Here is a 16996-nt window from a genome sequence, read left to right on the forward strand (position 1 = left end):
AAAAGGTTGGGGTGGGATAACAAAGCCAAATAAATGAGTAAATAAATAATAAACCTTTACACAATGTTATCAAAACCAGAGGTCAGCATTGGCAACTATCGCTGCTGACTCCTGAACTGCTGCTAGACTTCATCTGGCATCCAATAATATACCACACGGAAAAACTCAAGTGCCCTTTGGGGGAGAAGAAGGTGGTAGGAAGCCTTAGTCAGTTTTAATGGAAATGCCATTTGATAAAGAGCTGGCCTTTGCCAGCTTTTTCCTTCAGTTTAACCAGGAACTTAAAAAGAAAAGACACAGCTGGTCACGGTGGTGCACTCCTGTAACCCCAGCAATCAGGGAGTCAGAGGCAGGTGGGTGGATATGAGTTCGAGGCCAGCCTGGTCTACAAAACAGGTGCAGGACAGCCAAGGCTACACAGAGAAACCCTGTTTCAGGGGGAAAAAAAAAAAAAAAAAGGACAAAACAGAAAAACCCAAAAGAAAAAGAAAAGAAAAGATACAAGCATTCACAACAAATTAAGATGTGATTGACAGCATAAGAATGATTTAGAAGGTGTGACAAAACACACAAGACGGCTACCAAAACAGAATTCAAAAACGTGTGGCAGAAATGCAAGCAACTTCAGAAGTGCTAAAAAAAAATATTGGATGAAAAGTCTGATTTTCAAGAAAGCATAAAGCCGTGTTCACAAGAAGCTGAAGAATGGAATGGAAGATTGAATGAACTTATCCCACAGAAAAAGAGTCTAGAAATGCTACGGACATATGGAACACGTTCTAAGTGATTTTTTAAAAAGGCAAGCATATGGGTTAAATTGGCCAAAAACCCCCGAGACATTGGACTCAATTGAAGAAAAATTGGAAGAAACCCACACAATGTGAGAAATTTGGAATTGGACGCCTGAATGGAGTGTGAAAAAAATCGATTGCTGCAGCTGAGTTACTTGTGCAAAGGCTTGCGAAAAGAAAAAAAATGTATATAGTATGTTAACAGACAGCAGGGAAGAAATTAGCAAAGTTGGCAACCATAGTAGATATGGCCAAACAGCTCCTACAGTTGTTATTTTTCAGCTTGGTGTTTTCTGCCTTATCGATGTGTCTTCTGCCTTTCCCCATGACTTCAGTCCACTATATCTAGGTCCCTAAAAGAAGGTAATAAAAGCAGCCGGCTGTGGTGGCGCACAGCTTTAATCCCAGCACTCGGGAGGCAGAGGCAGGCTGATCCCTGTGTGTTCGAGGCTAGCCTGGTCTACAGCCAAGGCTACACAGAGAAACCCTGTTTCCAATAAATAAATAAATAAATAAATAAATAAATAAATAAAAAATAAACAAACAAAACAAAAAACAAAAAAACTTCAGGCAACTAGATGCGGAGTATAAACCACAGTAGTCGTCAGACATGGCATAAATCAACAACCAAGAAATGTAAAGCAGATTTGGGAATAGAAGGCAGACAAGGCGGAGAGGAGAGATGTGGGCACAAGCGGCCATGTCTGTCAGCACCCATTTTGCTATGAGGGGCTGGAGAGAAAGCCTCAAACATCAAGGAGTACAGGTCATGAAGAAGGGAGATGGTGTTAGAGCCTGAAGGAGGTAATGGGTTGGGAGGGGTGGTCAAGGAAGGGGTTCCTCTTCTCTTCGTAGACTGGAGCCCACCCCCACCCTCAGAGGCAGCAGCCTCACAGATGTGAGAGACACTTTGGTCACTGTAGGCAAAGTGTAGAAAGAACAGCAAAGCTGTAGGAAGAAGCCTCCTTGCAAGTCCTGGAGTCACTGGCCCACATGGGCACCATTGCTGTGGAATATGGCACTGTGGATAAGGAAACGGAAAAGAGAAAATGGCGTCCTCAGCTCAGGGTTCGAGAACCAGACTGACCAAAGGTGAGAGCAGAAGGCACAAGGCCTTTCTTTTTGCGCGGATCTCCTATCCCAGGACCCGGAGACTTTCATACATCACTAGGGCTTGCTCTGGTCGGTTCTTGTGCCTCTCAGAGTGGTGCTTTTTGAGCAGATGGTCTTCTTTGTATTAGAACTTCGCTCCTCCACAAACAAGAGCCAAGAGGAACCCCAAAGGCCGTAAGAGTAAAGAAAGACGCCAGGAGGTGAGAATTCAGAGCTCCCAGGAAGGGCGAGACCAAAACTCTGGCAGGATATTTATTCTTTCACACTAATTTCAAGGGGAAGAAATGAATTTACACACACACACACACACACACACACACACACACACACACACACTAAAAAAAAGTCAGAGGCAATTTACTCAATAAATACAATACAGATTCCCAAGCAGATATGGATAGAAGGGTATAAGGGCTGAGCTACAGAGCCAATATCAAAATTTCTTCCAACGAGATTGAAAGAATTGGTGAGATATCATCAAAGCTAGTTTATTTGTTATAAAAAGAAAGACTCTGCAATCCATTGAGGGCTATTTAGGCCGGAGAAAACTTGGTAGTTTTTGAAGACAAAATTCACGCATATACGAGGTGTTTGGAAAACACCCTTAAGTTCCCGGCTTCCAAATTGGTCAGAGAGCCAAGACTAACCATCAGGAAACCATCCCTCTAATGGACCGCGTCCTCAAGGAAGAAGTACTATCCAATCGCGAGGTGGGGGGCAAGGGTCCAGGGCCCTAAATGGACCATATGCTTTCCTAGGGTTGGGGTTCCCCTCGGCAAAGGATTCTTCATTTATGCCAACCCCATCGTAATGCGTATCTTCTACAGAACCAGAGAGACTTTCCCCCGGTGTTCATCGAGGCTACAGACCCTCAGAATTGTCCTTCAGTCTGCTTGCCACCTGAACTGGAGGCCACTGGTCCGAGTGCTGCTTCCCTCACCCCCTGCCGCATATCTGATGTTGCAGAAGCAGAAAAGCCCAAGGACGTGATGATCAGTTACTTTCTATCTCTTTGTTGTGGCCTCCTGGACAAAAGCTCCTGTCTCCTGGAGCTAGCACCCAGGAGCTGCTGGGAGCCAGCCGTGAGTGTCCCTTCCCACCCCCAGCACATCAGCTTGAAACTGGCCAGGCTAGGAGTATTCACACCACTACACAGGCAGGTGCCATGTAAATGAAACCGGAGCTTCGCTGCAGCGCTCCTTCAAACCCCAAGCCCCCTCCACACTCCTTATCTGCTGCTCCCTGTCCCAGGGCAGCAATGCTTTCTTGTTCTTCCGTCACTGGTGTGTGGGCGTCTCCTGGGCTCCCAAGGCCGTTGGTCAAGGGCAATGTCTCTGCAGCCTACTTCTCTTCTGGGCCCGTTTCCTCCCCTGAGGTAGATAAAGAGCAGCACGGAACTGGAATAGATAAGTCTCTTGTGCTGGCCCGGTCTCTTCTCAGCTGGGACGCACTGTGCGGCCTTTCCCTTCCCCTTTTACTCAGTACTCAAGATGGCAGGAGAATGACTTCTTTACGCTTTTAATTTTTAATCGCTTTTATTCAGTGTGTGTGTGTGTGTGTGTGTGTGTATGTGTGTGTATGAGAGAGAGAGTGAGTGAGAGAGAGTGAGAGTGAGTGCAAGCTTTTTTGAAAACTGTTGTTGGTGTTTTCAAGCAAGACTTGGCAGTGAAAGCATCATTATGGCTGCTGCTAAGAAAGTGTCAGCAAACTCAGAAACTGCACCAGAAGTTGCTGGCTTTTTTTTTTTTTTTTCCCTTAAAAGAACTAAAGTTCTTTAAAATCCATTCCCTGGGCCGTTTTAGCAAGCTATGTAACTAGGTTATTTTAGCCAGACAACCCCTCTGTGCTGCAGCAGGTGACAGCTAATTAGGCTTAACAAGTGTAAGCGGCAAATTGACCTGGTCTGGAGCTAAAGCCGAAGGCTCCCCCAGTTCAACCGTAACTGTTAGAAAATGGCATCTTCTTAAAGATTTCAAAACAGCACATGAGATCCTGATGGTTTATTTAGAGGACACAGCCTTGTGTGTTAACAGAAACAGTTCTCCTCACTGATGCTTTTAAGCCTCTGTTGAATTAATTCAATAATATCCTGGAAGCACAGAAAATAAAAATTATTTTAATATTAGGCAACTACGGAGCTTGTTCCCAAGAGACCAGAGTCTTTCTCCTCATGTTTTATTTTATATTCAACGTATTAAACAAAATTTAAAAACATACAATTTATGCATTAGGGTGTTTCAGTCATAGAGTTTTCTTAAGCCCCATAAATTCCTTAGTAATACTAGGATGTATGACCTCATATGACAAGAAGTCTCAGGGTTGGTGAGTCAGAGCTTCATGGATGCCGCGAGGATGCAGGTAACTTCCATTCGTCTGCTTTGCTATCCTTGTTAAGTCTCCTCTGCTAACCAAAGTCCAAGGTTCCAGACAGGAGCTGTTCTAGTCACCGCCCGCCTCAGACACGCATCTCACAGCAGGAACGCAACCAACACCTGTGACTTCTGTGCTGCCCGTCTGCTCCCCCTCTGCCTCTCCCTTTCTTCCCCTCCCCCCCCAAGCAGGAACGTTATGTAATGCATTTTTATCAGTCTTCTATAAGGTAAGAAAAGCCCTTTCACCTCAACATGGAGGTATGTGTGTGTTAGGAGGCGGAGCCAGAAGGATTGCTGGGAATTTGTGGGTAGACTGGGTTACATAGTGACACCAGGCTAGTCAGGGCTACACTGCAAAATCCACCTGAATTAAACAAAACAAACCCTAACCCCCTTTCCAGTAACATCTTGGCAATCCCCCCCCCCCCATATTATATTGCTAAGATCCGAGGATCGCTCATTGGAGACAAACATTCACAGGGAGATTGACCAACACTAGTTAGGTCAGGGCAGGCTTCTTACACTTGGGATTATGGGCATTTCCAGTAATATGACTGTGTGTGGCGGGGACCGCACTGTGTGATGCAGGATATGGGGCATTTATTGGCTGCTTACAGTAGTGACAATTGGTGTCTAGAAACGGCCCAATGTCTTTTGGAAGAGAAACCAATCTTCCTGCAGAAGGAAAGTCATTGGCCTAGGCCAGTCATTATTTAGCCCATGGTTGCAGATCCGCCACCCTGGAGCCCACCCAGAAAGGCCGGCAGAGATCAGCTGCCTGTGGTTTCCCAGGGAGTGCCAGTCTGTCTAAACGCCCAGTGGTTAGTGTACATAGTGTTGTGATATTTAAGCATAATTCATATCAAAACAGCGCCATGACTTCAGGGTGCTCTTACGCCTCTAGGAGACTGTGGTGCCCCTGCTATCAGTGTGTCTTTGCGGTCACCCAGGCCTTCTTCTTAATGGCCAAGACTCTCTCTCTCTCCTCTTGTCCCTTTTACCAGTCATCTGCTAGGGATTAGTACTCATGTCCTAGACGCAACTTTTTTTTTTTTTTTAATGAATAAAAGTATGAACAGTTCAGTTAATTAGACAGCTGTGTGTTGGGTACCTGTTATTGTCTGGGGATGTGTATTATAAAGGAAAGTGGCCAGGCTGAATTAGTAGAATTGAGAGTTAGAGTGAGGACTAGGGCATGTCCGCAGTGATGGTCACACTTCTGAGAGCTGACTGAGGAATCAGAGAGCTTGGAAGACAGCGGTGATGATGATGATGGTGACAATGGTGACTGTGTGTGTGCTAGCTACCTTTGGCCTGAAATATTTTTATCCTTGGAACGAAGGTGACTTTCTTTGTGTGCTATAATAATTACCAAGATACACAAAGTTGCATTCTTCCTTTGTGGATTTTATTTTCCTTTGAGACAGCGTTTTTCTGTGTAGGCCTGGTTGTCTTGGACACGTTTTGTAGACCAGGCTGGTCTTGAACTCACAGAAATCCACCCGCCTCTGCTTCCCTGAGTGCTAGGATTATAGGTGTGTGCCACTGTGCCTGGCTTTTTCTTCTCTCTCCCTCTCTCTCTCTCTCTCTCTCTCTCCAGAGTTTCCCTGTGTAGCCTTGGCTGTCCTAGACTTGCTTTGTAGACCAGGCTGGCCTCGAACTCACAGTGATCCGACTGCCTCTGCCTCCTGAGTGCTGGGATTAAAGGTGTGGGCCACCACTGCCCAGCCTGTTATTCTGCTTTTTGAGATGTAACTTTTTAGCCTTTTGCTGTGAGAAGCCCCCACTTCTGTGTTTCTCTTCCATCCACTTCAGACTTCAGGATCTATCCTGTCTTTCCATCTGACGTCACTGGCTGAGGCCATCTGGAGGAGGGAGAGGTTCAGGAAGAGTCTTGGGATCAAGATGTCTCTCATTTTCCCATTTTTCCCCCCAAACACCCCGGCCTCCTGTGACGGCAGGGGTGAAGTGCCTCTTAGCACAACTCACTGTTGTTCTTACAGAACAACAAAACCTTTAAAAGCATCTGCCTCAGTCTGTGCTTACCGAATAGCTTCTAAGCATCGGAACTTGCGGTTACTTGCATGATACAATGATGAATACAGCGCGGTTCCTCCTCTCTTTAGAGCACTCATGCTTCAGGAAGTGATAGATCGAAGTGAGTGAAATTTTTGTTATGAAAGAACTCTACGGTTTTGTGAAAGAACACACTTCTGGGAGGGTAGGTAAGATGGCTAAGGAAGTCTTGACTCGAGGCTTTAGTGGTGTCTCCATGCCTCCTGCTACAGGATTTCACACAAGAGTTTGCCCAGAGACTTATATTTTTATCATCAAAAATGAGCCGGGTGTGGTGGCGCACGCTTTTAATCCCAGCGCTTGGGAGGCAGAGGGAGGCAGATCTCTGAGTTCGAGACCATTGTGGTCTACAAAGTGAGTCCAGGACAGCCAAGGATACATAGAGAATCCCTGTGATGGGGGAAAAAAAAGAAAAAAGAAAAAACCATGAGGGCTGATTCCGGTTACCAGGATACAGGGCTTCCTGCTCCCGCCCCTGCATTTTTGACTTTTAACTAGAATTCCCGGCTGAAGCCGCAGTCTTCCTTTCTGCCGCTCTCACACGTTTTTGGTTTTGTTTGAGACCCTGGCCTTCAGTTACCAATCTCTTGCCTTTCTCTCCCTGGGTTTGTTTGTTGAGATGGGTTTCTCAGTGCAGTTCAGAATGGCCTGAAGGTGAGATGCTCCCGCTTCGGCTGGAGCTCGCTTTGTAGACCAGGTTGGCCTCAAACTCACAGCGATCCACCTGCCTCTGCCTCCCAACTGACTCATTTTTAACGTATGTTTGTGTACATATGCCATGGTATGTGCGTAGAGGTCAGAAGACAGCCTGGAGAGTCAGTTCTCCACTTCTGACCCGTGGGTTCTGGGCATCAAACTCAGACCATCAGGCTTAACAACAGGTGCTTTTATTTGCTAAGCCACCTCGTTGGGTCCATTTACTTACTCAATCATTTAAAATACTTATTTCACTCACTTATTTAATGTGTGTGCATTTGTGTGTGCACACACACAAATACCTATGCAAGGCTTGGTGGCAAGCACCTGTCTTTCCGGACTGAGCCACCTCACTGCTCCTAGTCATTCATTTTTGAGACAAGGCTGTAAAAGTCACTTTTATTTGCCTGTTTGAATTGTTGTCCCCGAGGCTTGTTGCCTCTGTCTGCTAACCTAGCCCTGGAGCTTCTAGCCTCATACAATCTGACCTAGGCCTATACAGGTTAGCCTCAAACTAACGAGCCCCAATTCCTTTATGCCTCCACCTCCCAAGGAGTAGGGGTCCAGGTGGGCACTACCATGCTGTTTATATAGTGCTGGAGGTTGGACCCAGGGCTTTGTGAAGAGTGGACACACACTCATTGAGGAATGGCCATCTATGACAATTAGTGCTTAGAACTTTACTGGCTGGAAAACCTTCCTAGGCAGAATAATTCTTTGAATGCTCTGTATGTTCATACATTGTGTATTTATGGGAACACACAGGCATGTGGGGGTTGGATGACAAACAGGGTTTGTTTCTCACTGGGCGTGGTGGCGCACGCCTTTAATCCCAGCACTCGGGAGGCAGAGGCAGGCGGATCATTGTGAGTTCGAGGCCAGCCTGGTCTACAAAGTGAGTCCAGGATGGCCAAGGCTACACAGAGAAACCTTGTCTCGAAAAACCAAAAAAAAAAAAAAAAAAAAAAAAAGGGTTTGTTTTTCAGGCACTGTTCACTTCACTGACAGGGTCTCTCAGTGGCATGGAACTCACCAAGTATGCTAGACTGCTGACCAGCAAGCCCCGGGGATCAGGCTGTCTCTGTCTCCACGGTGGGGTTACATCCCAGATGACCACACTTCGCTATTTTTTTTTTTTTAATGTGAATTCTGGGAATCAATCTCAGGTTCTCATGTTTGCAACACATCTATTGAGCTGTCTTCCGAGCCAGGCAGTGTGGTTGTTTTGTTGTTTGTTTCAGATAGAATCTTGCTATGTAGACCAGGCTGGCCTGGAACTTGCTTCAATCAGGAACTGATTTCTTCTAAGTGCTGGAACAGGCATGCACGTCTGGCCTCAAAGTCTGGTAATAGCCAACATGTGTTGCATTTATATCTAGATATGTTATGGACATTTACATATAGTTTAGTTGTTTGATTTGGTTTGTGGTTTTTGGAAGAAGGCTTCACCGTATAGTCCAGGTTGACCTGGAACTCATCGCAGTCCTCCTGCCTCAGCCTCAAATACAAATATTTTATGGGGCCTGTCCCACCCTTGCCACCTTCCTTTGCTGTTACCGGGCGTTTCATGAGTTAAAGGTCGGGGACTACAAAGCAGACACAGGTACCATTGTACTGAGATGACAAGGGCTCACACCCTGGCGGCACAGTATCGTCATCCAAAGTCCTCTCTGACTTCCTGGGCTCAGCAGGGTCTGTGGTTAAAACCCAGGGCTTTGTTTTTCATGTATTTAATACTGCATCTAGGGTGATGGCTGAATGGGTAAAAGATCATCTTGCCACAAAAGCCTTATGACCTGAGTTCCATCCCAGGAACCCACACACACACACAGGCACACGCACACACACACATGCGCGTGCAGACGCACACACATGCACACGCGTGCGCGCACACAAACCGACTCAACAAGGAAAGGCTCATCCTAAATGTGGTCAGCATCACTGCATGGGCTGGGGCTCTGGGCTGAATATGAAAACGGCGCTGAGCATCCTCACTCGTCTCTACTTCCCGCCTGTGGAGCCCGTGTGACCAGCTGCCCCATTAATGCCACCATATCTTCTCTGCTTCAAATTGTAAACAACATAAACCCTTTTTAAAAATTAAGGCAATCTCTAGCTTTATTAACTATATTTTATGAGTGTTTTGCATGTATCTGTGCGTCACGTGTGCCTGGTGCCTGAGGAGGTCATTAGAAGGTGTCAGACGCCCAGAAGCTGTACTTACAGCAGGTGTGAGCTGCGTGTGTGAGCTGCCGTGGGGGGGTCCTGGGAACCCAGGCCCTCTGCAAGAGCAGCACGTGCTTCTAACCACCGGGCCATCTCTCTGGCCTCACAAAGCAAGCCCTTCATTCCCCAAGTTGCTTTTCTCAAGTATTTTGGTTACAAACAATGAGAACGTGACTGATATAGCCCAGTGGGCCTGGGATAAGAAATGTGGCCCAGAGTGACCTTGAGCTGCCAACAGTCTCTTCTCAGCTCCTCAAATTCGGGGATTACAGGTGTGAACCACCATTCTTGGCTTACTTTTATATTTAAAAATTGCTCGCTTACCCCCCCCCCCCGTGTGTGTGTGTGTGTGTGTGTGTGTGTGTGTGTGTGTGTGTGTATCCACATACCATGGCACTCATTCAGTGGACAGCTTTTGGGAGTGAGTTCTCTCCTTCCAGCAGGTAGGTCCTGGGGCTTGAACTCAGGCTGTTAGGCACCTTTACCTGTTACACCATCTCACTGGTTCTTTTGACATTTTGGTATTTAAGATTTCACAAATATGTCATATATATGTTCCAGAAGTTTTTTTTCTCCCTCCTGTGTGAGTCAGGTATTTAAAAAGTTGTTTTGTGTGTATAGGGGTTTTGCCTGCATATGTCCGTGCACCACGTGCGTGCAGTGTCTGTGGAGGCCAGAAACGGGAGCCTGCTTCCTTGGGACTGGAGTTACACGTTGTGAACCACTGGCAGGTGCTGGAAATTGACCTGAGCTCCTCCGGAAGAGCAGCCGCTGCTCTTAGAGGAGGAGGCCAGGCTGCTCTCAAGTTCGCTTTGCCCCTGGGCATGACCACGAACTCCTGGTCCCCTTGCAACTACGTCCCAAATACCGGGATTACAGATACGAAGCAACATGCCCAGTGTACAGGTTGCCAGGGGTCAAACCCACGGCTTATGGGCTTGCTAAGTAGCTCATCTTACACGTTTGAACTCTGACACAAAACCAAGATGAGGACCCGGGAGTGTTGGATACCTAATAGTGTCAAGCATGTTAAGGCTCCTGGACCACCGTGGGAGCGCTAATGGAGTTGTCACTCTAACCCTCCTCAAAGATGAGGGTTCTTGCCCTGCGGTCACCCCCATGCTCCCCAAGCTCAGCCACTTGGGGGCTCGCTGGCTCTTCTCGCCAGCGGCTTCCACCTCTCCCCGCAGCGCTCGCGGCCGCCGGCAGGGGGCGCCGACGCACGCAAGGCTCCGCGGCCCCGCCCCCGGGGCAACCGTCGATTGGGCCGGCGCGTGACGTCACGCCGGTTTAGCCAAACAAATGGGTTTCGGGGCGAGCGTTGGGCTCCGCCGCCCAGCGCTGAGCTCCTGGTCCGCCTCAGTCTTGGGGAGCGAGTCGGGCCTGTCGCCGTCGCCGCCGCCGCGTCGGGCTGCCGCAGCCCCGGGCCAGGCCTCGGCCGGGCAGAAGCACAGGTGGGGGCGCGAGGCGGGCGGACACCGCGGCGGGGCCGGGCGGGCGTTGGGGGCGGGGACCGCGGGTGGCCGCGCTCCGGGGTGCCGCCGCCGCGGCCGCCGCGTCCTCCGGGGCTCCCTCGGTCCGCGCGGCCCGGCCCTCCCCACCCGGAGGTCGTGCGCCCGGCGGGATCCCCTCCACCCCGGGCCCTGAGGCGGGCGACCCCAGCTTAGGCCTCCGCGGATGGGCTGCATGCGGGGCTCAGGTGAGCGCGGGCGCGTCTCCTACCCGGTTCCCCGGGGGGCCCTCGGCGTGAGAGCCTGCGGCGGTGAGGTCACAGTTCCGAGGCTCTCGGCGTGCCTGTGATGTCAGGGCTCGGCCCGGGGAGACCGTGATGTCACACGCGGCCAGGCCCCGAGTGGCGACCTTGGCGCGCGGAAGGGCTGGGGAGGACCCGCGGGGAGGGAAGAAAAAAAGGAAGTTCTGTCCTAGCAGATTTGAACCGAAATTGTGGGATCTCTGGCTTGGTACAGTTTGAATGTTAACAGTTGTCGGGTGCTTAAACTTCGTTTCAGGAATCGTCGTTAGTGCAGTTTAAGGACATTTGGTTTAGAGAGAGAAAAATCATGGGGGATATTTTTTGGGAGGGGGGCGGGGGAAGAGTATTCACTGTAAGTGCCTTTCAGGAAGCTAAACTCAGTTTGATGGTTTGATACAGCAGTCGCTGGGGAGGGTGCTCCAGGGCACAACCAACCCCGGGGACTGATAAATTCAGTTGGCTTTATTTACGCTTTTTTTTTTCCCCCTCTCTTTTGGCCAGTGATCTGCTTGTTAGCGAATGGACACGGCGAGCAGATCTTGAACGAACTTTATCTTGCAAAAAAGGGGAAGCTTAGCTTGAATTAATGCAACATTCTTAGATATTAGTCAACCAAGGATTTAATTTATACAGGTGATTCTTGCTGCGCTGCCCCCCCCCCCCAAATCAGGGATATTTGGTTTTCTGTGATTATAGTTCAGCAACAAACCTCTTTGCCTCCGCCCCCACTCCCACCTCCCCAAGACTGGGCTGTAACTTACTGTAATAACACATCTGAAGACTACCTTTCGGGTCAGGTAATTAGAATTTTGTCGGTAGTGCTTTCTAATGTGAAATTATAAATTTTAGCAGGTGATTTTGTGTTTTCTTCGGGCTTTCAAGAGAGCAGAGCTGCGTAGAGGCTGCTGTGCTCCACTAACCTGGGATACTCTGCTAATCAGTCCTTTCATCTTCTCCTCTCCTAGAGTTTGGTTCAAAAAGGTAGGGCCCTTAAAACTGGTTCCAGTGAAGGTTTTCAGCAGGAGCTTCAGTAGGGCCCGTGCTTCCTTAGGCCCACTTACTTGTAATAGTAGGGTACCCACAATATTTAAAACCTCCCATTTGTTCTTCAAATATTTGCATTGTATTTTAATAACTTGGGGTTTTTTGTTTTTTTTTTTTACAGGGTCTCTTTCTAGCTCTGAGTGGCCATAGTACTTGCTCTGCAGCTCAGGGTAGCCTTGAACTCTGAGCAGTTGCTGCCTGTGTTGCTGTGCTGGGATGGCTTGTGTGCCACCACACCTGTAGTTCTGGAGTTTGCCTCAGCATGCTGATGAAATGCCAATTAACACAGGAATTGAATCTCTGTCAGTATTGGATTTGGGTGTGTGTGTCCTGAGGTTCAGGGCCAGGGTCTCCTACGTGTTGGCACTGAGCCACATTTCCAGGCCGTATTGCTGTGTTTGACTGGATGTTTCTAAGACAAGACTTTCCTATACACTTTTATTTTTTTTAAATCCTCACCAAGCCTTGGTAGCCATTGTGTGTACCATAGAGCAGAATTTTTCCTTTAAGGAAATTAGAAATTGTAGGATAACAATGTCCAGTGAAGGGTCTTACAATAAAGTCTGAGCCGTTGGAACTCCAGTGATTGTATTAATGTGGAGCTGCTGACATGGGGTGGGGTTGTAGGTGGCAGCCAGCCTACTGTTAAGGTGAGAGAATGGTCTCACGGGATATGTCTTAAACTTGAACACAATACTGAAAGGGAGTCATTGCCAGGCAGTAGTGTCCTTCATGGTTCTGTGGCAGTGGTTGTCCACCTTCCTAATGCTGCGACCCTTTAATGTACAGTTCTTCATGCTGTGGTGGCCCTCAACCCTAAAATTATTTCGTTGCTACTTTATAACTGTAGTGCTGCTACTGTTACGAATGATAAGGTAAGCATATGTGAGGACATCTGATACGTGACCCCCAGAGGCGTCAGGACCCACAAGTTGAGAACCACTGCTCTATGTAAATTCACTGTGCTATGAGAAATGGGAAGGGATGGAAGTCAGTCTGAATAGAAATGGAAAACCCTGCAGTTGGTGGCAGTAGCTGTGTCAGGGGTGCTTGTCCACTTCACTGCCTGTCTTGTCTGGGCGTTAGTAGGTAGAGGACGTTTTATCGTGTCGTGATGTTACTGAGACAGAGTGGGCAGGAAGCAGCCCTGGTAAGGTGCATCACTGCATAACGCGCCACAGCTAGGGAACATTTGTGTTATCTGCTTTTAGCTTTTCACCCACGCTTTGCAGTTTTGGTCTCGGAAGCGCTTTTACTTTTTAAACGGTTTTATGGAAATTAGGGACTAAGCTTATTTCAAGACATTTGTCATTTGTTCACTTAGAGCACTTGAAGGGATGAAGCAGCCGTGGGGACTGTGGTGCCTTTGTGGTGGACAGGGCAGCGTTGTGAGGCGGGAGAGCAGTGCTAGAATTCCTTAGGATGTGCTTATTGTGTCAGTTATGGTTACTAACACGCAGAATTTAGAATCGTATAAACATCTTCTACTTTATTTTCTCAACGTAGTTTGTGCTTACCTAGTTTAGTTTCCACGGCATTGAAATCCCTGCAGAGTTCACTCTTGTCATAGTATTCGTTGGTAGAGCATGCTTATCTTGAGAGGCTTCGTTTGGTGCTACTTTCCAAAATTTGCAGCTGCTTAAAACCAGACACTTGGGGAAGCAGCTCTGAATGCCTTCCTTATCAGGTCATATGTGACAGGCAGGAATTCAGCAAGTGCATAATCTGTGTGCAGTCCTTTGGGAGCAACAACAGAAAGGAGCAGATAGCTCCAGTGCACCATAGGCCATTTGGAAATGGATTCCTGTCCGTCCTTTGTCCAGTTGATCTTCTCAGCTTCAGTTTACGGGATGCTGAAGCAGATGAGCCTACTGTACCATCATCCAGAACGGTGTTAATAATTAAAATGTACACGAGCCTCAGTGTTTATTAAAATTACTTAGCCTTTTATTTTCAACTTCATTTTCTAGTTACTGCTCCAGCGAGCAGCGGCTCTCAACCTTCCTATCGCTGTGACCCTTTATTACAGCTCCTCATGTTGTGGGGACCCCAACCAAAAAGTTGTTTTCATTGCTAACTCATTGCTATGAAAGGGCCATTAAATCCCAGAGGGGCTGCGACCCACAGGTTGAGAACCGTTGCTGTAGAGCTTCAAAACCTGGCTTGTCTGTTTCCCAATCACAGTGTAAATCTGTGAGTCCAAGCCCGTGCAAGTGTGCCTGCACAACACTGTCAGTCAGAAAACACTTTTTGAGCATCTTTGTGCCAGGGACATGATGTAAAGCCCACTGCATGTTCTTACCTGTTTTCTTTCTGTTCCGTGTGTGTGTGTGCGCGCGCACGTGCGCACGTGCGAGCTCTGATGCATCCTCCTGTGTAGGAAGTGTGTGGAGACCAGATGTCGCTATCAAGATGTCTCCCTCTGTTACTTCACCACTCTAACTTTTGAGACAGAGTCTCACTGGAACCGAGGGGCACAGTTTTATCTAGACTTGCATGGCTAGTGAGCCCACGGGCTCCAACTGTTTGTATCTCTCTGGTGGTGGGGATACAGATGTGAGCCCTATGCTCTGGGGTTCTGGGGGTCTGAGCTCAGGTCCTCATACGTGTGTAGCAGACAACTTACTCGTGCGCTGAAATGCGACCCCAGTCCCCTCCCCGCTGTTTTAACAGCCACTTAACCAGAGAGCAGAGGGTCTGAGGGGTTAGAGTCACACTGGTGACTGCTCTTGCTGCACTTGGCTGCACAGGTGTTTCATCCAGATGTTAGTTTAAGGATGTGTTAGAAACTCAGAAAGGAGAGAGTAGGTTATCCTAGCCTCAGGCAAGGCTGCCACCCTTACGTTCCTGATCTGTGTTGGCCTGGGATGAGTGGAAGGATGAGTGGCTGCGGCCAGAGCTCGCCTGTGTAGGCAGTCAAAATTCAGAAGAGGAAGAGAGCCATCAAATGCCTGCCTTCTTTCCCTTGAAAGTTGGCTTTTTGAGGCAGAATATTACCATCTAGTTCAGACTGTCCTTGAACCCACAATGTCCCTGCCACTGCCTTCCAAGGTCTGCGATTCTGAGCGTGCTTTCCGTGTGTCGCCGTCTTCTCTCTCAGACGTGTTAATGTGAGCCCTCTCAGAGCATGAGCCTCTCATGGCCTTCGTTTTTAGCCTTTCCTCTTCCTGACTTAATTTTTGGGGAAATATTAATCATTACAGAAAAATATTTGAACAGTTGAATACCTAAATACCCACCATCTAGATTCTGTAATTCCTTAATATTCTGTGAAATAGTTGGCTGAATTGTTTTATTACCTACATGATTCCCTCCTTTTATTGGTCAAGCTTACGTTTTTGTTTCTTTTATAGTCAGTCACGTTTACATACTTGAGAATATTTATCTTTGTTTATTTAATTTTTGCATTTATAGTGAAATGTACAAATCCTATACATGTCCTTGTAACCATGTATCCTGTCGAGATCTCAGGACATTACTGTTGTCAGAGAAAGTCTGTATCGGCTTACGTGGCCGTTAATCTTTTGCTGTTCATTAGTTCCTTCTGAAACTGTCCGTTTGAAAGACCCGCTCACCCGCTCTGTCAGCGCACACTTGGCCAGGCTTGGCCGCAAATGAGGAGGGAAAGCTGTTTACTTCACAGGTCAGGAGCAGAGAGCCTGATGAGAGACCTTGAGACCTGTCTGACCTTGTAGTCTTGTGAGGTCAGAGACGCTCTGAGCCTTCTAGCCTCCAGAACACAGCATTGATTTCTGTTTGCAAAGAACCTAGGCAAGGTGTTTTGTTTCAGCGGCACTACCGAGTGAAGGCGGAGAGCAGCGCCTTGAAGCAGTGCCTGAAAGTGTGGGGCTGGCTTTGGAGTTGGGGGAGGTAGACAGTAGAACAGTTTGGGGAGTGGGCTGCGGGGAGAGGAACTTGAAGGACAGTGCACCGTCAGATTCGGTAGAAGTGAGGAGGGCGATGGAAATGAATGGTGGCGGACCGAGTTTAGAGTGGACAGAACCGGACAGATTTGTGCTGGTGCCCTTTTTGAGAAACACCTTCCGAGCAGCAGAGAGCGGCAGAAGCAAAGTGCTGACAAGGCACATGGCCTCTCCTGACTGCCTATAGTAAATCAAGGGTGACAGAAGCAAGTATGTACACAGGAGATTTCACAATTAAAAGGGACAGAGAAAGCAGAGAGTCGATCACAGTTCAGACTGGCCATGCTGTAAGTGCAAAAAGATACTCAGCAGAGAGCATGCAGGGTGTAGCCAGGTGAACTTTGGTAAAGACATCAGTGTAGGCCATGGATGCCAGGTGCTGTTCATCAAGACAGTAATCCCTCAGGCATGTCTGATCTTTACAGCTTCCCTACCCATCACAGGCCCTGGATGACTTTAAGGTTCTGTTCCCCGCATTCCAGTGGCTGACACCCCAGGTGCAGTGTAGGTCACAATGGCCATCCCTCTGGATGTGTGTGTGGCTGTGTGTGTATGTGGCTCAGGCTCCTCTAGAGCAGAGTGCCTAAACGTGTGTCATCTGGATTGCAAAGTAAGCTGTGGAGATCCTGAGTCCAAAGACACCCCCAAGAGGTGGGACACGATGGGGAGCACCCCTAAGCTCAATAGCTTTAGGGATGCGGCTAGGCCGTAAGACCACTGTAGAACCTTCAGCTTGAGGACATCCGCAACTTGTGCTATGTCCCTGCAAAGCCGTGGGAGTGGCTACTGCTGTTGCCCCATCCCCAGCATAGTTTGTCTGGACAGCAGGAGATTAAGTCAGAGAGAATGTGGACAAGTTTGACGCCAGCCTGATGGATCAAGTAAGTCCAGGACAGCCAAGGCTACATAGAGAAACCCTGTCTCAAAAAACCAAACCAAAACAACCCCCCCCCAAAAAAGACATTTATTTTTAAGTGCATGTTTTATCCTTTTGGAGTTGCG

At 48.1% G+C, this 16996-nt stretch overlaps 1 protein-coding gene across 2 annotated transcripts in view; it reads left to right on the top strand.

Annotated features, from left to right (window-relative positions):
• The first annotated feature begins 10568 nt into the window (after window positions 1-10568).
• The window catches only part of Fbxo34 (F-box protein 34), a 62455-nt gene continuing 56027 nt past the window's right edge, over window positions 10569-16996 (top strand). Inside the window, exon 1 of one of the 2 annotated variants that reach the window (XM_051142945.1) lies at window positions 10569-10728. In XM_051142945.1, the coding sequence (XP_050998902.1) occupies window positions 10577-10728 (152 nt within the window). In that variant the 5' untranslated portion in view covers window positions 10569-10576. The remainder of the gene's footprint in view (window positions 10729-16996) is intronic. The other variant, XM_051142946.1, reaches the window with a different exon arrangement.

This window comes from Acomys russatus, chromosome 3 (assembly GCF_903995435.1).
Source record: "Acomys russatus chromosome 3, mAcoRus1.1, whole genome shotgun sequence".
NCBI classification, from domain to species: domain Eukaryota; kingdom Metazoa; phylum Chordata; class Mammalia; order Rodentia; family Muridae; genus Acomys; species Acomys russatus.